This window comes from Pygocentrus nattereri, chromosome 1 (assembly GCF_015220715.1).
Source record: "Pygocentrus nattereri isolate fPygNat1 chromosome 1, fPygNat1.pri, whole genome shotgun sequence".
NCBI classification, from domain to species: Eukaryota; Metazoa; Chordata; class Actinopteri; order Characiformes; family Serrasalmidae; genus Pygocentrus; species Pygocentrus nattereri.
Window position 1 is genome coordinate 25363729 of NC_051211.1, and position 13284 is coordinate 25377012.

The following is a 13284-nucleotide window of genomic DNA, read 5'->3' on the forward strand; positions in this document are numbered from 1 at the left end:
GCCTAATGTGTCTAAAACAACCAGAAGTAAACAAGTTCAAAGGGAAGCACCCATGATTCTTACTTCAGTTTTTCTTCTACTTCACACTCTATTTTCCCCATTCTTCTATCCTTCTGTCTTGTCTCTTACACTCCCTCTTCTTCTTCACCTTCCATTCTCTTCTCCCTCACCATGCTTCTCTCTCTCTTTCATTCTCACACACACACACACACACACGCGCACACACACACACACACACACACCCTCTCAACACTCTCTCTGCACACCTTCCCTCAACCTGTGAGAGCACAGCCCAGGTAAAGCAGCACTATCTATTTAAAGAAGTATTCACAGCTGCTGATGCTCAAAAAGAAACAGCAAGAAACAGCTGTAAGTTGGAATACCAAACCCAGAGGTCCGCCCCCCACAAGAATAGAAAAGTAGTCCTGCTGAGTTTGTTTGTATGTTTACCATTGAGCGTGTGGCACATATGTGAGGAGAGACCGAGAAAAAATAATAAACGCGGATGGAAAGAACAAAGTGAGACAAAAGCAAGAGTAAGTCAGAGAGAGGACGAGAGGGAAAGAAAGAAAGAGTGAGAGAGAGAGAGAGAGAGAGAGAGAGAGAGAGAGAGAGAGAGAGAGAGAGAGAGAGAGAGAGAGAGAGAGAGAGAGAGAGAGAGATGTCAACACATGTTCGTACAGGCTGGGTGGAGTATAGAAAGATCTGCTGATCCTCTTGAGGCATTTATCTTCCCATCTGTGTCTAGTCGGGGGAGATACAGAGAGAGACAGAGAATGATTTGTAAAGAGAGGGAAAGAGCAAGAAAAAGTAAGCTAAGATAAAGGGAGAAAGAGAGATACTATGCTTCAAATATTCTACCAAAAACTATGAGTATATGATTTTTATTCAATTTTCCACATTCTATGTTGCACTAAATCCAGTTCAACAGGACTAATTATGATCTCTTTTAAAGAAAAAAGCTGTTGCTAAGTGTTTGACAAGTACTGAGGACATCCACAATGTGCTCAAATTGTTGCACTGTGACATAATTTATCACAACAATGATGCTGCCATCTTGCGCAGACCTAGCTCAGAATGCCAAAGTCCACATTACACAACATACACTTTCAAATGCACTTACATACCACTGAGACACATACATATACAGACATGCACTCATCCACACCAACTAAACAGTCCATCCAAAGAACTTGGACTTTAATCGTCAAAATAAGTAGGTGAACACAGCAACAGTCAAAGGCAAATGGGTTTCTACCATGTTTATGGGTTTCTACCACACACATGGTTTACTGAGCACACAGTGGTATGACAAGCATCTTATGGGGCCCCAGTGCAAAAACAATTAATGACCCGGCCCCCCCACTTGATCTGATTTAATGAAGGACTGATTTAGAAAAACTTGAATGGTTACTGGGTGTATCCTGCCTTCCGCCCGATGACTACTGGGATAGGCTCCAGCACCTCCCCGCAACCCTGGCGGAGAAGCGGCTTAGAAGATGGATGGATGGATGAATGGTTACTGTAAACAGTGGACTTCCAGGAGAGACTTAGGAAATGTTTAGCTAACACACATCAAATTACAATGCATTTTTTATGTATTTTTTTTTTAGTGTTAGTATTTCTGGAACAAATAAACATTCATGACCTAGATAAACAATTTTACATATAATTTTCTAAGATGCCTATTATTGTTAGTTCACAAAGAAAGAAATTTCAGACTTAAAATGTACTTCATATGATGCTAAATAGCACACCAAAAAACAATACCCACTTTGAACTGTAATTGCCCCATTAACCCATTAAACCAAAGTTTAATACTACCAAAATCAGCTCAGTCACTTAAACATGGCCAATCTAACTATATTCCTGATGGAGAGTCTAAATCTGGAGTGGCCCAGTTCAACTGCCCACCCTGCCCCCCTCTAGTTATGCCACACACACAGACGCACACAGATATAAACGGCATACTAGCATCAGCAGTGTTCTAATTCTCTAATGGCATGTCCATTAGCCCTACACAGACAGACCATTAGGGAACATTGATACTACGGAAACCAGACATAGCCTTCCGCCCCTGGCCCCGATGACCGCATAAGGTCATACTGAGAGACAGCATTGATTTCATTTTTGACCTTAACTCATCACTCTGTTTTATAAGAGGCTCGCATACAATACATACTGTAAATCACTGGTATTCTTTACAGCATTTGTTCCTGCTAGAAATTCCCAGCAGATATTATAAAAAGACAAGCAGCCAGTCAGTCTCAGAGGGGAAAAACTAAGGTAATAACATAAATATGGATCAGCTGCACTAGCATTTTTAATACAAAGGACATTTCATTAACTGACTATTGATTTAAGGTTTGCTGAGCAAACATTTAAAAGTTTTTCTTCCCAGAAATGTGTAGAGAGAGAACAGGGTAATCATACTCCCACGTCCCGTCAAAGCTAAAAAATAACGTCAGATTTTAATTCTGTAATGTACTGTGATGCTTGCTCATGTGGACTCTGAAGCCTGGAAGGTGTTCTCAACACTGCACTCATACTCAGTTTTAGATGTATCATATCAACAGGGCGGCTCACGCCATCAACAGCACTAAATTATTGCTTCTCTACTTGTAAATGAGATTACTGTAGTACTTGGATCAGCATTAGATCATCAGTCAGACATTGTATTTGGTTAAATGTATAACACTGGCTAAGTTTGTTGATGTGCAAACTGATGGGCAAGGGCAGATACTCTCAAAGCTCTCAAAGATTTTTTTTTTCTCCACAGGCTGTGAGAAACACATTAAAAAGTTAGCGGAGACCACCAGAGACCCTACCAGGTGTTACGCCATAAACAGCCAAACTTTCGTTTCTTTCATTCTGGAGTTTTTTTTTCCCGTCTCGCGAGAACACGGCAAGTGGCGCGGAAATGAGCATTCAGGCGGGAAAAGCATTTCCCACACGAGCCTCTTTTCACTGGCTTGTTAGTTCAGCATGAGGCGTCTGGGTGGTTAAGAAAAATAATAAAGTAAGTCTTAATGTCTTGCGTCCCCCGGTGTGGGGATCGCGGACACTAATGAAATCCGGCATCCTGGGGGGCGTTAGCCTTAATGAGGCTCCAAAGCCAAAATTAATATTTCACACAAGTTTAAATAAACACGGCAAATGAAGATTGAAACAGCAATAGTGAGGAAATTGCTTCTGTTTCCTTCATCTTTTCGAACAGGTGGTAGAGGTAAAGTGCTTCTGTAGAATGAGATGTTGGAAATCTAGACTTGAGGGTGAAAAGTGATACATAAGCAATCTGTTGTTTACTGGAATTTGGGCACTTTGGTCATGATGCAACTATGTTAATGCAGCCCTTTTGGGAGGTAAACAAACAAACAAAAAGATATTCATAAACCGCCTCCCCCTTTTTTCTTTCGTGTTCGGCTCTAAATACACAATCGGTTGTTTATTTATTCTCAGGAATGAATTGCTGGATTTTCCCTTCACGTAGGAATTTTCCAATTAATCCAATGAGTTGACATCTAGGGGGTTAAAATGCAACTCTATGCAAAAATCCAGTCTACCATGGCCTGACATCAAGCCAATGCAATATGAGTTTAGACAAATAAAGTGAAACTTTTTAAAGTCAAAAATCTATCAAAATCAAAAGTGAAAAATAAATTGCTCACTGGTGTCTAATCGCTTTGGTAATATTTAGAGATTAATTTATGAATAATGATGTGCCAAATCACATCACAGAAGTGACTCATCCAGCAAACATACATAAGTTAGCTTTTAATGCATAAGTAGTCAACAAATTGATGCCACAATCCAGCATTTTTTGCCAGTGTTTTATATACACATACATACACACACAAACATACATACATACACACACAAACATACATACATACATACATACACACATACACAAATATATATATATATATATATATATATATATATATATATATATATATATAAGAAACGTTGGAAAATATCTTGGAACCTTAGATTACTAGGTCCACAATACAGAAGTTTCCTATCTTTTTGTCTTAAGATCTGACAGATTGTGATAAGATTTTTACAAATTCATATTACAGAAGCAAATCTTATCTTAATTTAGGAATAGGACTCAAATAAACAATCAACTGTCATGTTTGTTACCTAGTAACTGACCATGTGCGCACAGCTGAAAAACATGTAATAGGATGTTTCTGTAGTATTGTTTCTTATCTTACCCTGGTCTGCTTTAACATTTGTCAATGGAGTGTGTGGTATCATTATGCCTAGATCAAAAAGACTCTGAGGCCTTCAGATAGAAGGTGGTAGATGCCAGTGAATCTGGGAAGGAGAATAAGAAGATATCCAAAATTCTGGCAATCAAGTATTCTATTCTACAAAAGATCATCTACAAGTGGAGAACATTTAAAACCCCCACCAACTTGTCCAGGCCAGGCCACTCCAGCAAATTTAAGTAGTGAAAGAATTCTGAAAGAATTCTTGAGCAATGAGCAAAACATTCTCCCACTAGATGTCAGAAACTGGTACAAAGAAAGTTGTTTCTTCCATCAGTTCCAGTTACTGAAGGCAAGGATGTATTTACTTTTTCAACAGACAAAAAGGACGTTTTTTTTTAAATAAATGACTGCAAAGTCATATTTCCATGCTTTTTGTTCTATTACATAACTTCTGTCTATACATACTGTTTTACTGAAGCTCAAATATTCTCCACACGTCAAAATAAGAGTTATAGAAACAGTTGTTTGTAGAACTGAATTTTATTTGATTTTTATTAACATATCTCTACAGATTGTGGCATGAATGTATTTAATATGCGAATGAGGCACCTGATCTACTGAAATAGGTGATCCAGTCTCAGAGGTACCAGCTCCAGATCTGGCTTGTTCTAGCACAAATTAAGCCCTGGTAATACTGTCACAAAACAGCTATGTTAATAATGGCCTATGAGAGAGAGAAAGAGGAAGAAAAAGACAGAGAGAGAAAGAACAGATCCACATTCCTCAAGGATTAGCTTTGTGTGCAACATGTCTTGGTCTTCCAATACAGAGCCAGTGGCAGGTCACCTGTTTTTCATCACAGGATCAGCCCTTCAGCCCTGGAGAAATCGCTTCACCAAAAATAAACCCGAACAGAGCACTTGTAGGAACATTTCACAATCCGCCAGTCTTCACTCACTTTCCCAATGGACTCCCTAGCTGTTAGTACCAGATATGTATGGTGTGCATAAGTAAAAATGATGTGTTTAAGAGCATGACATAAGCATTTGACGGTTGCAAGATTTCTCTCTTCCTCATTTAAGTCCTCTTATTCTGCAAGGACGTTGGTTGAGTCATGTAAAAAGTAGCTACACATATGGCCTTGAACCAAAGACTTTTCAAAGATGATAAGAAATTAATGAAAGGGACCTTGAGCTGTATGTGTCTATCTGAAGGTATGCAGGTTGTTACAAATGTAAAAAACTGACCGCTCAGGTTGAGGTTCTCTGAGTGGAAATGGATTGAAGGAACCTGAATGCTAAAGGTGCTGACAGCATGGGGGCTAAAGTGTTGTCAAGGTGACAGACATGGGAGCCTGAAGTGGGCCCTCAAGGAGTGGCACATCTGATCACATGAAGCTAACGAGAATATTGCGGCCACAACTGCTGGTTCGTCACAACCTATTAGACGAAGAGCAGGTTGGGACAGCAAAAACATTTCAACTTGAGGTCCTGCCCTTGTGGACCATGAGCTTGAGATTTCAGTCAGTGTTCAAAACCTACCGCACCCACCACCAAAAATGCAAGACCTTGGCAAGAGCCATTACATGCCCGACATGACTGAATAATTAAACTATTCATTGCCACAAACGCGTGGGAGAAATGCGACAAAACACAAAGACAAAATTAGCATTCAAGTATTCACCTTTGAAAAATCTACTGTTATTTCACATCCCAGACACATAATAAAGGAAATGTTTTCACATTTTCAGTAAAATTCCATGTAAACAAAGTTACTCAGAGGATTTTGATGTGGTGACCCTTATTTACAGTGGAGATGACAGGAAACAGGGGTCACAGTGGTCATTTTATGTACTAGCCAATTACTTTTTATTTACCATCATCTGAATAAATGGCAAAAGTTACATGGTAATGATAAATTTAAAACAATTTTAAAAATCCCTTTTCTTTGGGGCCTATTTTGCCTTATAACACACTGGATGCACCTCCCCAACACAAATGGAATTTAAGCCTTGTGTCTCAGGCATCAGGCAATGTGTTCATAGTCTTTTTAAGTAATAGTTTCCTTTGAGGTAGCTTTTAGAGGCAATAAACTCTTCAGACATCCATTCTCTATTACCACCATTGTGAACAACATCTACTCAGTAAATATTCTCTACAATAGTGGAATTCCCTGATAATGATTTCCTATAGCTTTTGTTTTTTTCTTTTGTTAAAGCCCATGATGGGGCTTGCTTTCATTGACCTGCTCTGTGCCACTTCATCCGCTGGACTGAGACACTCAGATGTTGGAAATGTGTCAAGGCACCATTGTGTGTGTTAACTTAACCCCTGCTTTATCACACTATGCAAAATCCATGTAGTGTGTGCAAATCTGGATGGGTAAGGGAGTGTATAGCCCGTGGCTTTCTCCATGAATGATCCAAAACTGCTCTCAGTATAATGTGTTCCATTTCATTGTTACATGAAAGAGCCCATGCAATAGCATTAAACAACACAGAAAGAAGCCAAGAGCAAATATAAACACAAACGCAACTGCCACGTAATACTTAGAAATCCAACAGATTTTAATTACAGCCCGAATACAAAAATAATGTGACATGACAAAATTGCAGCTCAGAATCTCTAATGTCTTCTCTTTTTTTTCTTAAAATAAACACAGTGTACAAATGATGCATGAGCGTGAGAGGTTTATCGTTTTATATTTATGAAACCATGTTTTAAGATCTAAGAGATTACAGATTTAAATTGGAAGATATTGCGCATAAAAAAAAAAACAAAAAACAAAAAACAACACACGCTCAGAACATGACACAACACATTATAAACAATAAGCTGGAATGCAAGGGAGGGGAGTACTGCAGGTACAATGCTGCTTTATTGTCTTAAGGCTTTAGTTTGGTTGTCTTGAGATTACAGGCGGGCAGGAATCAGAGATGTCGTGACCCATTTCTGCTTTTAAAATAAGATGACCGTCTCAGACAGCCTGGGTAATTGCATGCCAGAAACATTGTCTTTTAACCCGATGGTGTTGCACCCACTGTGGCACAGTTATCTGGGAGGATTAACGCCCGGGTGGCTTCGTCTTCATCCAGAACCTTGAGTGTTCTAGATGACTGTGGACCAGCGAGGTACAACTTAAATGAGTCTTGATCTTAAGTTCTGTGATAAAATGGTGGGATAATTTTGTAAGTGTGAAAAGTAATTACATTAAACAGGGCAATCCGAGAGGCTAATGTGTGTGTTTTTCCCCATCTACATACTAGAGCTGTCACAATTGTTAGCTTAAATTTACTCAGTTAAACACCAATTTCTCAACTGAATATCAATTAAACTTTTCCATAATGATCATAATGATTAGTTTGCAAATTTGTGACTGTAATGTATATTTTAAATTCTTTTATTTGTCTCTCTTACACTAACAAACAGAGCTTCATTCACATCCCCATTAATATGCATTTATTTGCACACAGTTTCAGTTTGTCAGACATGGATTAAACCTAACCTTGGACTTCAAGTTCAAATATCAATGATCATTCACCACTGGAAATTCTTTTTAGTCTAGGCTTAGAGACACTCCAGCCAAAATAACAAATGTAACTATTGCTACATCTGTTGTGAACATAACAAATCGCATCCAACAGTGGTGCCTTAGTAGTCCGTAGACCAAGATTTTCCAGTCTGAAGACAGTTAATCATAGTGAGACAACATTGTTGGATGAAAATGAAAGGTACAGTAAATCACAAATTCTGTCAAAGTGACAAGGCTGAGGGATATGATGCTGCACTATAGAATGTAATGTGACAAATAGCCTATCAAATGCTAGCTTTAGGCCCGAAAGCCCCTTTAAACTTACTCTAAGCTTGAGAAACTAGCCCACAGTGTTTTACATATATATTTTAATGAAGCTATTTTACATATTTATTTTAAATAATCGAGTAGATTACTCAATTACTAATATATTTGATAGCGACAGCCTTACTAGATGCTGTTTTGCTGTATGCAGTAATGTGAAGTGGGGATTTGAAATGTGTGCCAGTGCATATATCTTCTTTGTGAATGTCCATTTCATAATAGGTTCACACATTTGAAAATATAAACAAAATGCATGTACACTTCACATGCATGTCTGTCTGAGCAGCTACAGGATAGCAGACTCTCCTCATCCTTCCACCAATCTGTGAAAAACACCTGTATCAAGGCATCTGAGGTCATCCAACTGCTCTGCTTGTTCCACACCTACTCCCACATTTGGTTTCGGACATATCAATACATCTGTTATTTACAGCACTTATAAATAACTTATTTTTATCTTCACAGAATGTTTCCTGATAAATACATATACAGTGTATTTATATCATATAGGGACAACTCACATCAAGATAGACACCACCAACACCTCACAGAACGATACTGTTTATCTTCCTCATTAAAAAAATAAAAATAAAACAAAAACACTATTGACGATTTTTGAAAGATTTCCATTAAAAAATACTGATACAGCAGTGATGTGAATTTGTAATATAATCCCATGGACAGTTATTTTATCATTTTCAGTATTTACAACAAAGCTGATGTTGCTCTAACTACAACAGTGACAGTGTTCTTATTCTTATGTACATGGCAGCACAATATGACTGAGCACAATACACATTATCACTGTCACTGACGCCAAATGAATGAAGAATTGAAAGTGACTGGCTACGCAGCCCGCACATGCCAGCTTCTGCTTAAACGGTCTCCAAACAGGCTTACTCTTTAACATGGTGCAATTTAGGAGTATAAGCACAGGGAAAATTGCTACAGCCCCTGGCAATCATTTCTTTTCTCCCTTCCCTTAAATTTGGTGATAAGATACAACCTGCAAGTCTTGCAATAAATTCTGTACTGATTTGTATTTTAATTACAAACTACTGTCACACAAATTGAGGATATATGATGGCGTGGCTTTAACCTTGTTTTTCAGAACAGTAAAGATATTAAACATCCTTGTAGGCACTTACATTGACTTACATACTTTCACATCAATACTTTATTACTTTATTAATACATTTGAGGACTGTCACTGATGAACACATAAGCTGTTGTGAAATTTCATAATGTACTGTTCTGCCTTGAAGCTGTGCAAACAAAAACATGTCACATACAACATACAAATTATATATATATATATATATATATATATATATATATATATATATATATTCTCAAAAGTCAACCAAACATGTCAACAGTACTGCTATAATTGGTCATTTAAACACAAAAAAACACTTCTGTTTGGCAACAACGTCATTTTTAAGTTTAGTGTCCATTCCAAAATTCTGATGCTTATAATGTTGCTTATTATTTCTAAGATTTTAAAAGCCCAACACATTTTTGATTATTGACTTGCTGCTGTGGGTAAGACTGTGTGTTCTGATCTAGCTGCTACCACTTTTAAAAAGTCTTCACACAGGAAAAAAACAGGGAAAAGTTAATACTTAAGCAGCTTCAAAGAGACCTTTTCTTTTTATGCATTTTAACTTCCATTATTTTACACTGTGCATCTCATTTAATTTTAAGCTTGAGCAGTTTGGGGCTTTAGGAGCTCCGGAAAAGCAAATGTCTGGCTGTATTTATCAGTGTAATGATGAAAACTGAAGAGGTTGGTGGGGAAAACAAAGAAACAGCTCCGCAGTTCATCAGAGTGGGTCAAATGCACTGCAGCTTACATCAGCTTCTATCTCTGCAGTCAATGGCTCACAATATACTTAAAGGAGCAGTGTCTGTTTATTACTGTATCTTTGTGCATTTGAATATATGTGAGAATGTACACTGGACAGCATGTGTGTGTCAAGTGTCACTATATGGCCAGTATCAGTCTAACCCCCCATCAGTGAAGTCTTGGTGCTGAGAAACCAAGAATGAATGGCTTGGTGATAAAGTGAGCCAGAGCACAGTTGACCATCCATGCAGCCTGTGTGACATTATGCAAAACGAGTGCTCAGCACACTTGGCAGAAAATGAACCAGTGTCTGAAGTGTGTGTGCATACTTTGTGCCAACACGCGCTTGCTCACCTACAGACAGTCAGTATTTGCAATCTTACCTCAACGAGACAAAAAATGGTCATTTTTCATCTTTGCACAGGCGCCTTTCTTAAAGGCAGCAGACCGATGCACACAGAAGCACAATCTCATGGCTAAACATGCTGCACAAGCGGTTACCCCCTAAACCACCCACAAGTGACAGGTTTTTAAGACAGTGGACTCTGCTAAACTTCTGCTGGCACACGTGGCCTGGCTTAACACTCCAAGCCAAAGTCCGACTGTGCACACCAGTCCAGTAATCCCCCCTGTTCAAAGTCTTATCAAGGCCTCCCCATACTGGAAAACTCTGCAACTGCTATCAATCAATGTAATCTGTTATTAGAGAAGTTATCAAAACGTGCTGGTTCCTTAAGTTTTGTTGCGTGTTTTTTTTTTTTTTTCACTCCTTCATTCCAGCCTTTTACTCAGTCTGAGCAAGAGATTCAACCCTTAGAAAGGGCTGCTACACCGCACAAACTGTGTGTGCTCCTACACAAGCATCCTGGCTGTGCATTTTAGATGTTTCATTCTATGGTTTTGATATAACTGGATTAATCAGTAAAACGAGGTTTCAAGTATCAGGCTCTTGCACAGCTAATGCGCAACACTCTCTCCCTTCTGAATTAAACATCATCCAGAACAGACTGTTCTGCCGGCACTTGATGGCAAAGAAGAGAGGGGAATATTATTCCGCCTCTGCCTAGAATCCCTGGAGTAGCTCAGAGAATTTCTTTAACCGTAACAAGACATCCGATTAATCAACGAGCACTAAAATATTGATCGTGTTTGGAAGCAAGGAACTTAAAAGAATTGACTGAGGGAGAAGTCCATGCAGAAACCGAAGTCTGCACAGCTGGAGCTGATCAGCATCGCAGAGATCAAAGCTTCTAAAACAGGGAAGATGCACTGCCTGCAGCTTTAACTATTGTCATTGCAGCCAACAAAACTGGCTACTGTTCCATGTGATTCCTGAAATAAAGACCTAACCAGTAATAAAGCTAAGAAACTTGTCTGGTGATGGTAGAGCTTCAGAGGAGTCACAGCATTCACAAATAAAATGACTTAATGATTTGGCCCCCCAACCTTGCTGTACTTGACTGAAATATTCTTCCACACACTGTATCTCAGTATCATAATGATGCTTTCTGTGAAACTCAAATGGTCTGAAAGCAGAATCAAAGAAAGAAAGAGTAATCTTGGCTTCTAAGTGAGTGAACGAGCAATGGATGAATTCCCAAGAGAGAAGATGAAAAAGAAGGACTATGGACTTATGTACCAATCCGGACGGTTCTACAGAATGTTTTTCCCATTCTAATCCTTAATGTTCTTCTTTCTGATTGATTCAGCTAACATGAACCATAAAAAAGCAAAGTTTATCTTCTTTTCCCCCAGTTTAGATATTATGTGCTTATATCCATGAAGTAGAGGCAGCACCTCTTTTGCCCATTTGATAATGATAAGTTCCTCCAACTTCTTACAACAGATTTAACAAAACAAACACAAAACAAAAAAAGTGTTGCTAAAAGGTTGTGTAGGAAGTGTAGCTTCATATATTCCCTTTACTTTCTCTACCCCATTTCCACTCCCTTCAGACGTAGATAGCAGTCCGGGAGATGATGGAACCATCCCTTTGTGATTCCATGTCATCATCAATATACACCCCATAGTCGTCCTCATGTCGAGGGATGTGGTAACTAGGCGGCAGCCCTCCGAAGCCATCATATTGCTCTTCTTCCTCTTCCTCCTCCTCCATGCTGTCATTCAAGGTGTCAAACTTCCGCTGCCCAGCTTCATCCAGTTCGCAGGTCATCGGGATGTGGTGGGGAGCAGGCATGCCCGCAGGTGCATGAAGGAACTCGTTCCCTTTCTCGACAAGGGCTCCTGGCTCACTCTCGCGGTACGTGTAGATTGGCCCATTGTTATTGTCCCCTGTGCCATTCTTGCTAGCCCTTTTCACGCCAAAGATTCGGGCCTTGTTGCCATAGGTACCCTGGTCACTGTCGCCTGTGTAACGTGGCTGTTGCCGCCGGCTGCGTATCACGAGGACAGTTATCAATGCGCTGGCCAAAAGGAGGGCTAGGAGGCTACCAAGGATGGCTCCCACCAATACACCAGCACTGGAGGGGTCCCCTGTCAATTCTGCAGAGGAGGGGGGGGCACAGGTAAGGGAAAAGAAATAAGTACTGGTCGAAGCCTAGGTAGTCTTGATTTCCAAGGTAGCTTGTGGTGGGTATCACATCAGTGTAGCATTTGACAGCTAATCTTCCCCTTTGGTGAAGGTTCACCGTTTGGTTCTGTTTCATTATTTTTTATTTGGCTGCCCCACAATTCCCAGCTACATGGTGTGAGCCAAGTTTGCCAAGTCCGTTCTTGTAACGGTTTTGAGTAACAACAACACACTCATCGGCCACACACTCCAGTTTATCCCATTGTCTCTTGTTCTTGAGAACTGGCCAGGTGAACATACAAAAGGCACAATGTACACAAGCACACAAGAGATACAACAGGTTGGGGGAAAAGAAGAGAGGTAAAGGAATAGAAATGAGAGTTAAAGTATGGTCATGCAGAGAAGGTGAGTGTTGTTCGTTCAGTCGGGAATGCAGCACACCCATCACCCTCCCCTTCCCACCCACTGCCCCTATTAAGGGGTCAGACATAACGAACACAGGAAATTGTGCGCATTCCCGTTGAATATCAGGAACAAATCCAAAACACAGAGGAGAGAAGCACAAAAGGCTGCCTTAGGTTGGACTAGCCCCATTCCATGCAACAGCTCATGGGATCTGCATGGAATGCATTACCAAGGCAGGGTACACCGGAAGTGATGTCTACATTAGGGGAAGGTAAAAGCGGTGGCACAATCTTAGTAGTATGTCTGGTGCTGCACTTATGTCTTTGATTAGATTAGGCAATGCAATCCTTTTATGGTGTTTCTGATACCTATCTGATCCTTTTTTAAAACTTTGAAAATAGTTTTAATATTAAAAAACAATGGAA

At 39.6% G+C, this 13284-nt stretch overlaps 1 protein-coding gene across 3 annotated transcripts in view; it reads right to left on the reverse strand.

The window, feature by feature from the left end:
* pvrl2l (PVR cell adhesion molecule related 2 like) overlaps window positions 1-13284 on the reverse strand; it is a 185688-nt gene that overhangs the window by 62393 nt on the left and 110011 nt on the right. Inside the window, exon 7 of one of the 3 annotated variants that reach the window (XM_017708497.2) lies at window positions 10609-12426. The exons of the other annotated variants lie outside the window; for them this stretch is intronic. Coding sequence (XP_017563986.1) covers window positions 11876-12426 — 551 coding nt within the window. The 3' untranslated portion in view covers window positions 10609-11875. Of the gene's footprint in view, window positions 1-10608; window positions 12427-13284 lie in introns of those variants that run through there. 3 annotated transcript variants of the gene reach the window in all.